This window comes from Rattus rattus, chromosome 5, assembly GCF_011064425.1.
Source record: "Rattus rattus isolate New Zealand chromosome 5, Rrattus_CSIRO_v1, whole genome shotgun sequence".
NCBI lineage: Eukaryota > Metazoa > Chordata > Mammalia > Rodentia > Muridae > Rattus > Rattus rattus.
In genome coordinates, this window is record NC_046158.1 from 142,587,038 (window position 1) to 142,598,234 (window position 11,197).

The 11,197-nt window shown below is 41.2% G+C and overlaps 1 protein-coding gene across 1 annotated transcript in view; it reads right to left on the minus strand.

The window, feature by feature from the left end:
• The window catches only part of LOC116901068 (zinc finger protein 431-like), a 44,772-nt gene extending 35,553 nt beyond the window's left edge, over positions 1 to 9,219 (minus strand). Inside the window, exon 1 of the mRNA XM_032902638.1 lies at positions 9,205 to 9,219. Coding sequence (XP_032758529.1) covers positions 9,205 to 9,219 — 15 coding nt within the window. The remainder of the gene's footprint in view (positions 1 to 9,204) is intronic.
• Between the last annotated feature and the right edge of the window lie 1,978 nt (positions 9,220 to 11,197).

The window sequence follows — 11,197 nt, forward strand, 5'->3', positions numbered from 1 at the left end:
AGATTTTACTAAGCAATCAATCAGAACTTTCACGGGGGGAGGGGGGGCGTTAGCAATGTAGAAGTTTGGGAGTGGCCCAGGCAATGAGATGATTTATGCATATTAAATACAGATCTGTGTGTGCATGTGTGCTTGTGGGGGGTTTGTGTATGTGTGTATGTGTGTGTGTGTGTGTGTGTGTGTGTGTGTGTGTGTGTGTGTATCCTTCATTTGAAAATCCATACCATTGATTGTTGTGGATATGTACATATTTTTTAAAGTTCTATGGTTCTTCAGGTACCAAATAGGTACCATTTGGTACTTCCACTTCAAGTATGTCATCAAAGGAGATTATCTAAAGATGCTAGATAATGTAAAAGAAATGAGATGTATTTTTAATAAAATATTTAGTGTGTGTGTGTTTGTGTGTGTGTGTTTACTGTGATATGGGTTATTAAGGCATGTAAGATATGGAGATTGGGAGACAAAATTTTAGATCCTATTTATACAGTGTTCGAACTTACGTTGTGTGTATTAGATACTGTAAACATTTCCTATTGCAAAGATATGCAAATAAAATTAGCTAAAACATTATAATAGTAAAAAAATTGTCTTCTGTACATATTGTAAAATAACAAGTGTTTTTTCATTATTGCCATGTCCATGAGAATAGGCAGCGAAGTTAAGAGAACAGACAGGACAAGCAGCCAAAAGGCTGAGGGACCATCTCTCTTTCAGTTGTTTGGGAACACATATAAATAACAACCTTCAAGCTGCACATAGGGTATACATGTTTTCAGGTGTGGGCACAGGTCCAGGCCATGAATGCTCTTTGGTTTTTGGATAATTCTCTGGGACCCCTTAAGTACTGAGGTCAATGAACTCTGTTGTTCTACTTCTGAAGTTCTTATTACTTCCAGATTCCTAAATTCCTCCTGGAAAATATTCCACCAGTTCCGGGAGCTCCTTCCAGTGTTTGGCCATTTTGGAAAGCTACTACCTGGAGCCTCCAAGAGGACAGATATGCTAGGCCCCTGTCTGTAAGGATGCAGAGTATCATTAATGCTGTCAGGGATTGGTTCTTAGCCATGAGATGGTTCTGAAGTTGGACCAGTCATTGGTAGGCCATTCCCTCAGACCCCACTCCTTCTTTGTCCCTGAACCTCCTGTAGGCAGGAAGGTTTTGTAGATGGGTTAGTATGATGATTCCTTCACTGGGACTCCAGGGAGGTTACAGAAGGTGGTCACTTCAGGCTCCATCTCACATGCTCCTTGGAGTGAGTCTGCACAAGAGGTACAATTTATGAAGCTGTGCACACTTTCTCAGACAGAAAGGACCAGGGATTCATCACAAGCTCTTGTACCCTCTGGGCATCTGTGCCTTCTCTGTGTGGAGCAAGGTTTCGGCCCCTCACTCAGCATGGTGCTTCTGGTGATTTAGAGGCCAGTCTTTCAGCAGATTTAGCAAAGTTAGGGATGCCTCCTAATGTCCATCAACCTAACTTCTGTGTCCTGGCTGCCCTGGTATCCCTCATCTTTGCAATTCCACTCTTTCAGTCCTTACTCTGATTCCTTCAACAGGGATCCCATTTTCAGTTCAGTGGTTTGAAGCTGGCATTTGCCTATGTATTTGCCATTTTCTGGCTATATCTCTCAGGAGAGATCTATATCCGGTACCTGTCAGCCTGCACTTCTTTGCTTCATCCATCTTATCAAGTTTGGTGGCTGTATACATATGGGATAAATGTTGGTCAGGATGTGAATGGGCATTCCCTTCAGCCTCTGTTCAAAACTGTGCCTTCCTATTCCCTCCCTAGGTTATTCTTGTTCCCCTTTTAAAAACGGACTGAAGCAGTCGCATTTTGGTCATACTTCTTGAGATTCATGTGTTCTGTGCATCTAGGGTAATTAGAGCATTTGAGCTAATATACACTTATCAATGAATGCATACATTTGTGTTTTTCTGTGATTGGATTACCTCACTCAGGATGATATTTTTCAGTGCCATCCATTTGCTTATGAATTTCATAGAGTCATTGTTTTTGATAGCAGAGTAGTATTCCATTGTGTAGATGTACCACATTTCCTTTATCCATTTCTTTGTTGAAAGACATCTGGGTTCTTTCCAGCTTCTGGCTATTATAAATAAGGCTGCTATGAACATACTGGAGCATATGTCTTTGTTATATTTTGGAGCATCTTTTGGGTATATGCCCAAGAGAGGTATAGCTGGATCCTCAGGTAGTACAATGTCCAATTTTCTGAGGCACCTCCAGACTCATTTCCTGAATGGTTGTACCAGTCTGTAATCCCACCAACAATGGAGGAATGTTTCTCTTTCTCCACATCCTCACCAGCATCTGCTGTCACCTGAGTTTTATATCTTAGCCATTCTGACTGGTGTGGGGTGGAATCTCAGGGTTCTTTTGATGTGCATTTCCCTTATGACTAAAGATGTTGAACATTTCTTTAGGTGTTTCTCAGCCATTTGGCATTCCTTAGTTGTGACTACTGGCTGGCCTGGGACTCCCAACATAAGTACAACAAAGACTGTATGGTCTGGACTCTGTGAAAGAAGACACACCTAACCCTTGAGAGCCTTGATATCCATGGGAGTGGGACAAGCTGGTGGGATATTGTGTTTGTGTCTGTTTGGGGACATCCTCTTGGAGACAGGGTAGGAGGAATGAGATGAGAAATTGTTGGAGGGCAGAAAGGAGGGAGATAAGGACTGGACTGTAAAAAATGATGAAAGATAAGTTTACAAAGTAATTTACCTTCCTGGTTGTTTGAAATATCTCTTTTAAATTACCAGTGAAAGACCCCCTTCGCCTGGCTACAATCTAAGTTTGCAATCATCCTACTGACTGAATAAAGTTAGACCTTAATTACAGAAAGATAGATAAATAGATAGATAGATGTAGAGATATTATATATATATATATATATATATATATATATAGAGAGAGAGAGAGAGAGAGAATATACCTTGCATTATTAATTCAAAAGATTGAAGTTAGTGTCAGAAGACAGTAATTAACAAGGAATATTTTCAGGTTCGCTTGTAGGACACAGCATTTTAAGGCCAGGACCCAGGAATTTTTGAAATGGTAATTTCAGGACATTCCCACCAAGCTCTCTTAACATCTCTGCTTAACAGAGACAGATCTCTGTTAAGTACTTTTGCAATGTTAACAGAAAATATATCCTTGTTGTCTACTAAAAAATTAAGGGCCTGTGGTCATGGGATGCTCATTCTTAAGATAATCACAAGCAAACTTTGAGTAAATGACTGGATTGATATGTAAAATAAAAGGCTGGGTTTGTTATCTGCATGGCATGAGCTACACAGAGAATTTTTTTTGAACCACTCAATAAATAAATAAATTGCTGCTCAATAAAGAGTACAACTCTCGTGTAGGTGGGACAATTAGACTCAGAAAAACTTGACTTCCCTCTGTAGCCATTCAATGCAATCAATGCAGTTTGGTCAGTCCTGAAACCATATGCACACATCAACTGAAATGGACTCATCATGCTTTATTCATGTATGTGAACATACTTTTTCACACATAGTTAAAAGTAATCAGAAATTGATGGGAAAAGTTTTGGGACATTCATTAAGAAGGATAAAAATAATTTTGAAATTAAAAAATGGCTAGTGGGCTAAGTTAGAGCTAAGAGTAATTTATGTTGTTGCCAAAGATTAATGTTCCATCCCTACAAATTGGTTTTGCTGTAATTCCAGTCCCATGCTTCTCCTGTGATTGTATGTCCTCTGTGGGAGCAGACACGTGCAAACACATGAAAACCCACTCAATCATGTTCAGAAGCACAGGTTTTCTCTAGAGACATTCATACATATATGTGATCATGAATTAATTGTAACATAAATGTATACAGTGTATTAATCTGGCAGAGGTATTTCTTTACCTTTTGTTTGTTCCCAGTACCTGCACAACAAAACTTAGATTTTCTTAAAGTGCTCGTGGACTGCTAAGCAATCAAAGGACCTATGCTGACCTTCTATGCTGACCTGGCTAACTCCAAACCCTATCCTGTGGTACTTATTTAAAATTATTGACTTGACTCTTCTGACCATTTTTCATTGGTCAATTTCATTTTTCCACACAGCACATCTGCTCCCCATCTTTCCTTCCTCTTCCTACTGGAATTCCCATCCTGGTCTCTTATTCTGCCCATTCACTTATTCAGGATTCCTTGATCAACATTACAAGACAGAGAATATGTGATAAGAATTGTGTACACAAACTTACAAACTTGAAAGAGGAGATTCTTGGTATAATCATTACAAGGTATCTTCCCAATTAAAATAGGATTTAAGATATCAGCTCAGGCTTTCCTAAGATCATAATCAAGATTTATTTGAACACCTAATCCTGTCTCTGCTGACCAGTGGTCAGAGGACTGTCATGCAATTCCTTTCAAGCTGGGCTCTGTCTGGACAGTAAGGAGAAAAAGAACATGTGAATGAGTGTAGTTCTACGTCCCTATATTAGGATTGACGGGAGTATAAATTAAGAGGAAGCTGTGTAAGAATTGAATTTACTGACCAACTTTCAAGCAGGTATAATCACAGCCCAGAAAAAGAGGAGGAAGAAGGAAGGTGAAGCCTTTCTGCTTTGGTAGTTGTTGGCATTAACCATGAGTAGGCAAGAAATCCATTTTAGAAAATCAGTAAATTTCCATACTGGCCAGCTTGGGGGCATTCTACAGAGCAGGCCAATGATGAACCTGAATGAGGAACTGAACTGATATATAGAAACCAAATTTCTGTGTTTTCCCTAGTTCAAAAATAGATCAAGACAAACTGGTGTGGCTGTGCCTAACAGAAAAATTATTATTCCTCTTGAAAATACAAAATATACGAGAAAAGTTACAATACTTGTTGTGTTCTAGTACATACTTTAGTCCCTGAAAAATATTGGACCATACAGTGTGTTTTAAGTTTTAAAAACAACGTTTGAGAGTAAAATTAAATCATTTCTTTCTTTTCCTTTCTTTCTGGTGTTAAGTCTGAAAGCCTGGGAAAAGTGGCTGCAGTGGGAGGGAATTATTGATCAAAACAAAGCAAATCTGGCCTTCTGATTTTCTCATCAGAACTCAGTCCCTAACTGTCACAACATATTCCTGGCATACCTCATCCTCTAACCCAAGGGTCGGGTGCCATTCTCTCCCTTACATTTCCAACCATTTGATAACTGGTCTTTTTCATTTATAATTATTATTCTGACCTCTTTGTCTGGCACTTGCTTCTCCCCTCCTTCCACTCTCCTCAAGTTTCAAGGTCATGTCTATTCTTGGCTGTCCCAAAAACCCAAAGATCTATCTGTGTTCTCTCTTTTGTGTATAATAAACTCTCTAATGCAACATGCTTGGAGCAGTGATGTATTTTATTTTATACAGTGCATGTATCATTGATTATGCAAAGAATGGACACTATGCCATGGAAAAGGGTAATAAGTGCTCTGGGAGAATGGAACATTTTATTAAATGCCAACTTCATGGACTGGGGCTCTGTCTGTTCCTATGATGGAACTGCTGAGCTTGGAGGACTCAGCTGTTTGAGTCATTTGCTCTGTGATTCGCCCAGTAGAGCTACTACTGTACTGAGGCCCAAATGAGTTGTACAAACTTATTAGCAACTCTGGCTATGCCTTTCAAACATGAACAATAGTGACAGGTAGTTTTCAGATTCTTTATAGATAGTGATGGTAGTTTACACATCGTTAGATGCATCTTCAGCGGTTGGCTATCAACCACCTGAGAGAACAGGAACCCAATATGTCCTGACCCTGATTCTCCTAATTCCCTGGGTGCAGGGGCACAGATGGCACTAGGCATTTTCCTCTAATGTCGGAAATTTTGGCAGAGAGTAATGTCCTCTGATTTCTTAGGAGCGTCCACAATTCTGAGGGTTCAGCTCCGTCTCCACCCCTCACGAGTTTTGTGTGTGTATGGAGCTGTTTGACCAGTTCAGTTCAGTTCCAGATGCAGACCTGCACTGTGGGTTCACACACCTGACTGCTCCTATATTCCGGTGTCCAGAGGCATTATGCAGTTTCCTCGTGGGCCAGAAATATTTTAGAGGTGGGCAGAAGTGTCCTGCAGTCTCAAGATTATCTGCAATTCTGGGTGTGAAGCTCTATCCCCCAAAGGATTTGGGAGCAGGGAGCAGTTGAATGGGATCAGATCATTTCCAGACACAGCCAGAAATCAGAAGTGTCTTGTTCCAGAGCACTTCTGCCTTTCTGTGTACTTAGTCAACCAGGCAAGTCACTTGTTGTAGAAAAGTTGGTCTTACCTCTTCACTGAGGCATGTAGACAGTCCTGGCATCTGGCTTTCAGGTCTCAGCAAGGGCAATAACCTGAAGGGTCCTACCCCTGATTGCTCCTAGGTCCCTGTGTGAAGGGGGCACTGGTGGCACTAGGCATTTTCCTCATGGTTTGGCAATGTGGGCAGAGAGTAGTGCAAATTTTGAAAATCAGAAGTGAAACGGGAATCATAAGAACAGAATCTACATTCAAAAAAACTTAAAAATCTGGAGGAAATGGACAATACTGTCCAAACTATTTCACAAAATGGAAACAGACGAGCACAACCAAATTACTTCTATGAAGCCACAATTACTCTCGTACTTAAACCACACAAAGGCCCAACAAAGAAAGAGAACTTCAGACCAATTTTCCTTGTGAATATTGACGCAGAAGTACTCAATACAATTCTTGCAAACTGAATCCAAGAACTCATCAAAACCATTATCCACCATGATCAAGTAGGCTTCATCCCAGGGATGCAGCAATGGTTCAAAATATGGAAATCATGAACATAATCCACTATAGAAACAAACTCAAAGGAAAAACCACATGATCACACTAAACCCAGGGACTATACAAAGCTGTCCAATCTCTCCCTACTTCTTCAATATAGTTCTCAAAGTCATAGCCAATACAATCAGAAAACAAAAGGAGTTCAAATGAATACAAATTGGAAAGGAAGATGTTAAAATATCACTATTTGCAGATAATATGATAGTATACTTAAGTGACCCCAAAAGTTAAACCAGAGAACTACTACGCCTGATAAGAAAATTCAGTAAAGTGGCTGGGCATAAAATTAACTCAAACAAATCAGTAGCGTTCCTCTACTCAAAGGATAAACAGACTGAGAAAGAAATTACGGAAATTAAACTCTTCATTATAGTCCCAAAGAATATAAAACACCTCGTTGTTACTTTAAACAAGAAAGTGAAAGATCCGCATGACAAGAACTTCAGTCTCTGAAGAAAGAAATGGAAGAAGATCTCAGAAGATGGAAAGACCTCTCATGCCGACGATTGGCAGGATTAACATAATAAAAATAGACATTTTGCAAAAAGCAATCTACAGATTAAATGCAATCCTGAACAAAATTCCCACTCAAATTTAGATAGAGATAGATGGAACAATTTGCAAATAAATTTGGAATAACAAAAAAAAAAAAAAAAAAACAGGATAGCTAAAATTATTCTCAACAATAAAAGAATTTCTTGAGAAATCACCATTCCTGACCTCAGGAAGTATTGCAGAGCAATAGTGATAGAACCTGTATGGTATTGGTACAGAGACAGGCAGATAAATTGGTGGAATAGAATTGAAGACCCAGAATGAAGCAACACACCTATGGTCTCTTGATCTCTGCCAAAGGAGCAAAAACCATCCAATGGAGAAAATATAGCATTTTCAACCAATGATGGTGGTTCATCTGACGATGTTTTTGGTGTCTTTTTCACCGGAAAAAGGACCTGCAAAGTGAATATCATCATCTAGTTATCGCCAACGTGTGTGAGTACCATCAAACTAATAAACAACAACTCTAATTATGACGCATATCGTATTACTGATCTGCACCAACTTCTTAACGTAAAAAACAACTTCAGACAATACAAATCAGCGACACCTTCGAATACGGGCAACCTCATGTCAACGAAGAACAGAAACCTGCAGAACAACAACCCAACATCCGCTTTCCTAACCAAATGATTTAAACAAATTCATTCTGCTCGGAGCAAAAAGGGTCCGGAATTTCCTCAGTCTGGGTCATTGAAGTCGCCGTCGAGATCAACGTCAGAAAAGAGATATATATACAAATTAAAAGTGATGAAGAATGAACATCCGCGTTCTTCCTCCGAACAGGACGATATTAAATTAATTAATTATGAGGGGTTGCACTTTGAGTTGCAAGTTTACTACCTTTTCTGACAGTGACAGACCGTTGGTTGGCCTTGTCATAGATTAAATAGCTTAATGATTAGCGTTGGTGGATTGATCAACCAACAGAACAATCCCCTTCATATTATTATCATGTCGCTCTCAATCGCCGTGCCTCAATTGTTTGAATGTTTTGAGACACCTTTATGTTCTATAAGCATGCAATTACAATGATCAGGGTAATTTATAGCTGAAAATATATATTTTATACGAATCAGATCCATGGAGGATCATCAATAGATTGTTCTTTTTTATTTTATTCGCTCCATGCGCTTACCTTTCATCTCAAGGGAAATAAATATTACTTCAAATCTTCTTGTGCAAGATTTGAGCACGTTATCTTTACATACATCCGTTCGTCGTATTCTCCGAATGCCAGCAGTGACTGCACTTTGTTACGCAAACTAATACTATTAATGGATTCCACATTTGACATAAATCATCAATAAAAAACACAAGGAGGTCAGACTAGATTGAAATGATAAAATGATAATGCAAACCATGCCCTCGTATCACATGAAGGTTTACAATGGCTCAGGCTTATTTTTAAAGAAATATTCGATCAAGCGAAAGATTTTAGACAGAATTGTTTTATTCTGAATTCAAAATGTCACAACGTCTCATATTATATTTAATATCTAGCTACAGATATTCACAAAAGTTAGAAAAAATGATAACACCAAAAGCATTAAAAGGACTTAAAAAGGCTGGTAAATGTTAAATTGCAGAAATACGCATCGTAGGAAACGTCCTATGATAGGGTTGGAAATCAGAGAAATCAAGATTATGTTAACAGGAAAATCTTGCCAGCAGGAGTTTTCCGATGGGTTATAAACAACCATGAACATAAAAGATATTATTATACCTTGATAATTGGCTTACGGCCATCGAGATATCAGAAACACTAAAAATTTCCACGCTAAATCATAATGTCCGGTTTCTTCCGTGTCATACCGGGGGCGTTGGCATGTCGCAATACGGCCGCTAAACCCAGTGCATCGTTTTCAATTATTCCCGGACTACCCCGCAGAGGTAAGTTCCCGTCAGGCTGCGTGGACATACTAATCCGAATGCGAAAATGACGATTCCATCGCACCCCGAGTATACATTACAGCGCTGGCCATAATATGAAATTTCAACCCATTGTTTAGCTCTGCTTTGTTTACTTTCACGTCATACGATTCTGCGGAACTCAAAAGCATCGAATAACACCATGATGCCACTCGCCACCGCGCTGGCCTCCCCAAGCCGGTGCAGGATGTGCCCGACAGACGCTTTACCGTCCGGAAAACAAAACCGGCAGCAGCAGCAATTCAAAGTGAAAACATCACCCATCATTTCTTCTTCGTTTCTGAATTGGGCAGAAAGACGCTCGATGCAGCCAGACCTGTATGCGCAGAAAAGTTGTTAAGAACAGAAACCCAGCAGCAACATTCGTAAATGGATTGCTCGGTTTTATTATTTTTAGGCATTTATATCGTTGGAAAGCGCGTGTGTATTGCTTTACATATTATTTGAGCCCATAAGGGCAACTCATCTGCACTGCTTGGATAATATACTTTGGGTTCCTTCCAGTTGTTTTTTGCATAGGTGATCAGCCTCTTCGAGGGTGAGAATAATCCCGTTCAGTGCGTCTGCCAGTCAGGGGAGGCTGCATCCACGCCGGATAGGCGGTGGTGGCTCAATGCACTGACCGATGATCGGTTTTCTGATGCAACTGACGACGACCAGCGGCAAATCACCACGCAGAGCATCATTTTTCTAGCTTTTAGCATCAGTTAACTCCCTTCGTGTACGGTACAGCGCAGCAACATCACGCTGATGCATCTGCATGTCAGTACCGGCATGCGTTCGCCAGCTTCAGTTTTCTGGCATTTTTGTCGCGCTGGGGCTTTTAGGTAAACGGCGCCATCACGGTAATGATTACTGTTTCTCCATGACAGGCAGACGATGATGCAGATAACTAGATGCCGAGGATGGATCGCGGCATCGCCCATGCGTATCAATCTCTCTTGACCGTTCCGCCCGCTTCTTTGACTTTTGCGTAATCAGGGCTGGTCAGGCCTTGCGCCCGGAACTGACCATGCAACCGAGCGGCCCGGAGCAGCAAAGCTTCCAGATATTGCTGGCAACGGTCGATTAAGCCTCGACGGACATCACCACGATCAACCGCGGGTAAAGCCGCCACGCCCTCGATCTGCCGCACGCCACCAGCCGTCCCGACGTTTCTGGAGAGAAGCCTTTCAGGCTGCCGCTTGCGGTAGGCATCCCACAACGGGAGAGCAGGCTGGCAGCGTCCCGGCGCCTCGCTGATTTGAGTTTTCGTTTAGCGGACAAGTTTGGTGAGGTGATCGAGCACCAGTAACAGTTTCCGCCTACAACAATGCCGGCATACTCATGATTTCTGGCTTTTCCGACGTCCTCGTCGCCGTTATCAGTTCTCTGGACCACGCTTTAAAGCATATCGAGGGAACGCCTGCACGTTGATTGCTGATTTTCGACCATCTTCTACTCCCGGCTCAGCAGCGACGCGCACGAATAAGCGAACCAATCGAGTCAGTACCGATGCAGCCGATAAACACGCCTCGTTATATAAGCGTATCATGGCTAGTCCGGCGAAGTCGAGAAGAGTCACGAATGAACTAGGCGATAATGGCGCGACATCGCTGCGCCGATTACGCTTCTTGCAAACGCACCGCCATTGCGATCTGCCGCGAAGGTACGGCCATCGCAAAACGCAAGGATTTCGGTTCGATGATCGCCAGTTCCTTTGCCGCGAGAAATGGCGGCCAACAGGTCATGTTTTTCTGGCATCTTTCATAAAGTTCTACTCTGGCCGCGGATTTGTGCTCATTTAATTAGGAATAAAGGTCGATCACTGATAGAATGCAAATCCAGGCTACCGGTGTTTAGTAATCAGATTTTGTTCGTGACCGGATATGCACGG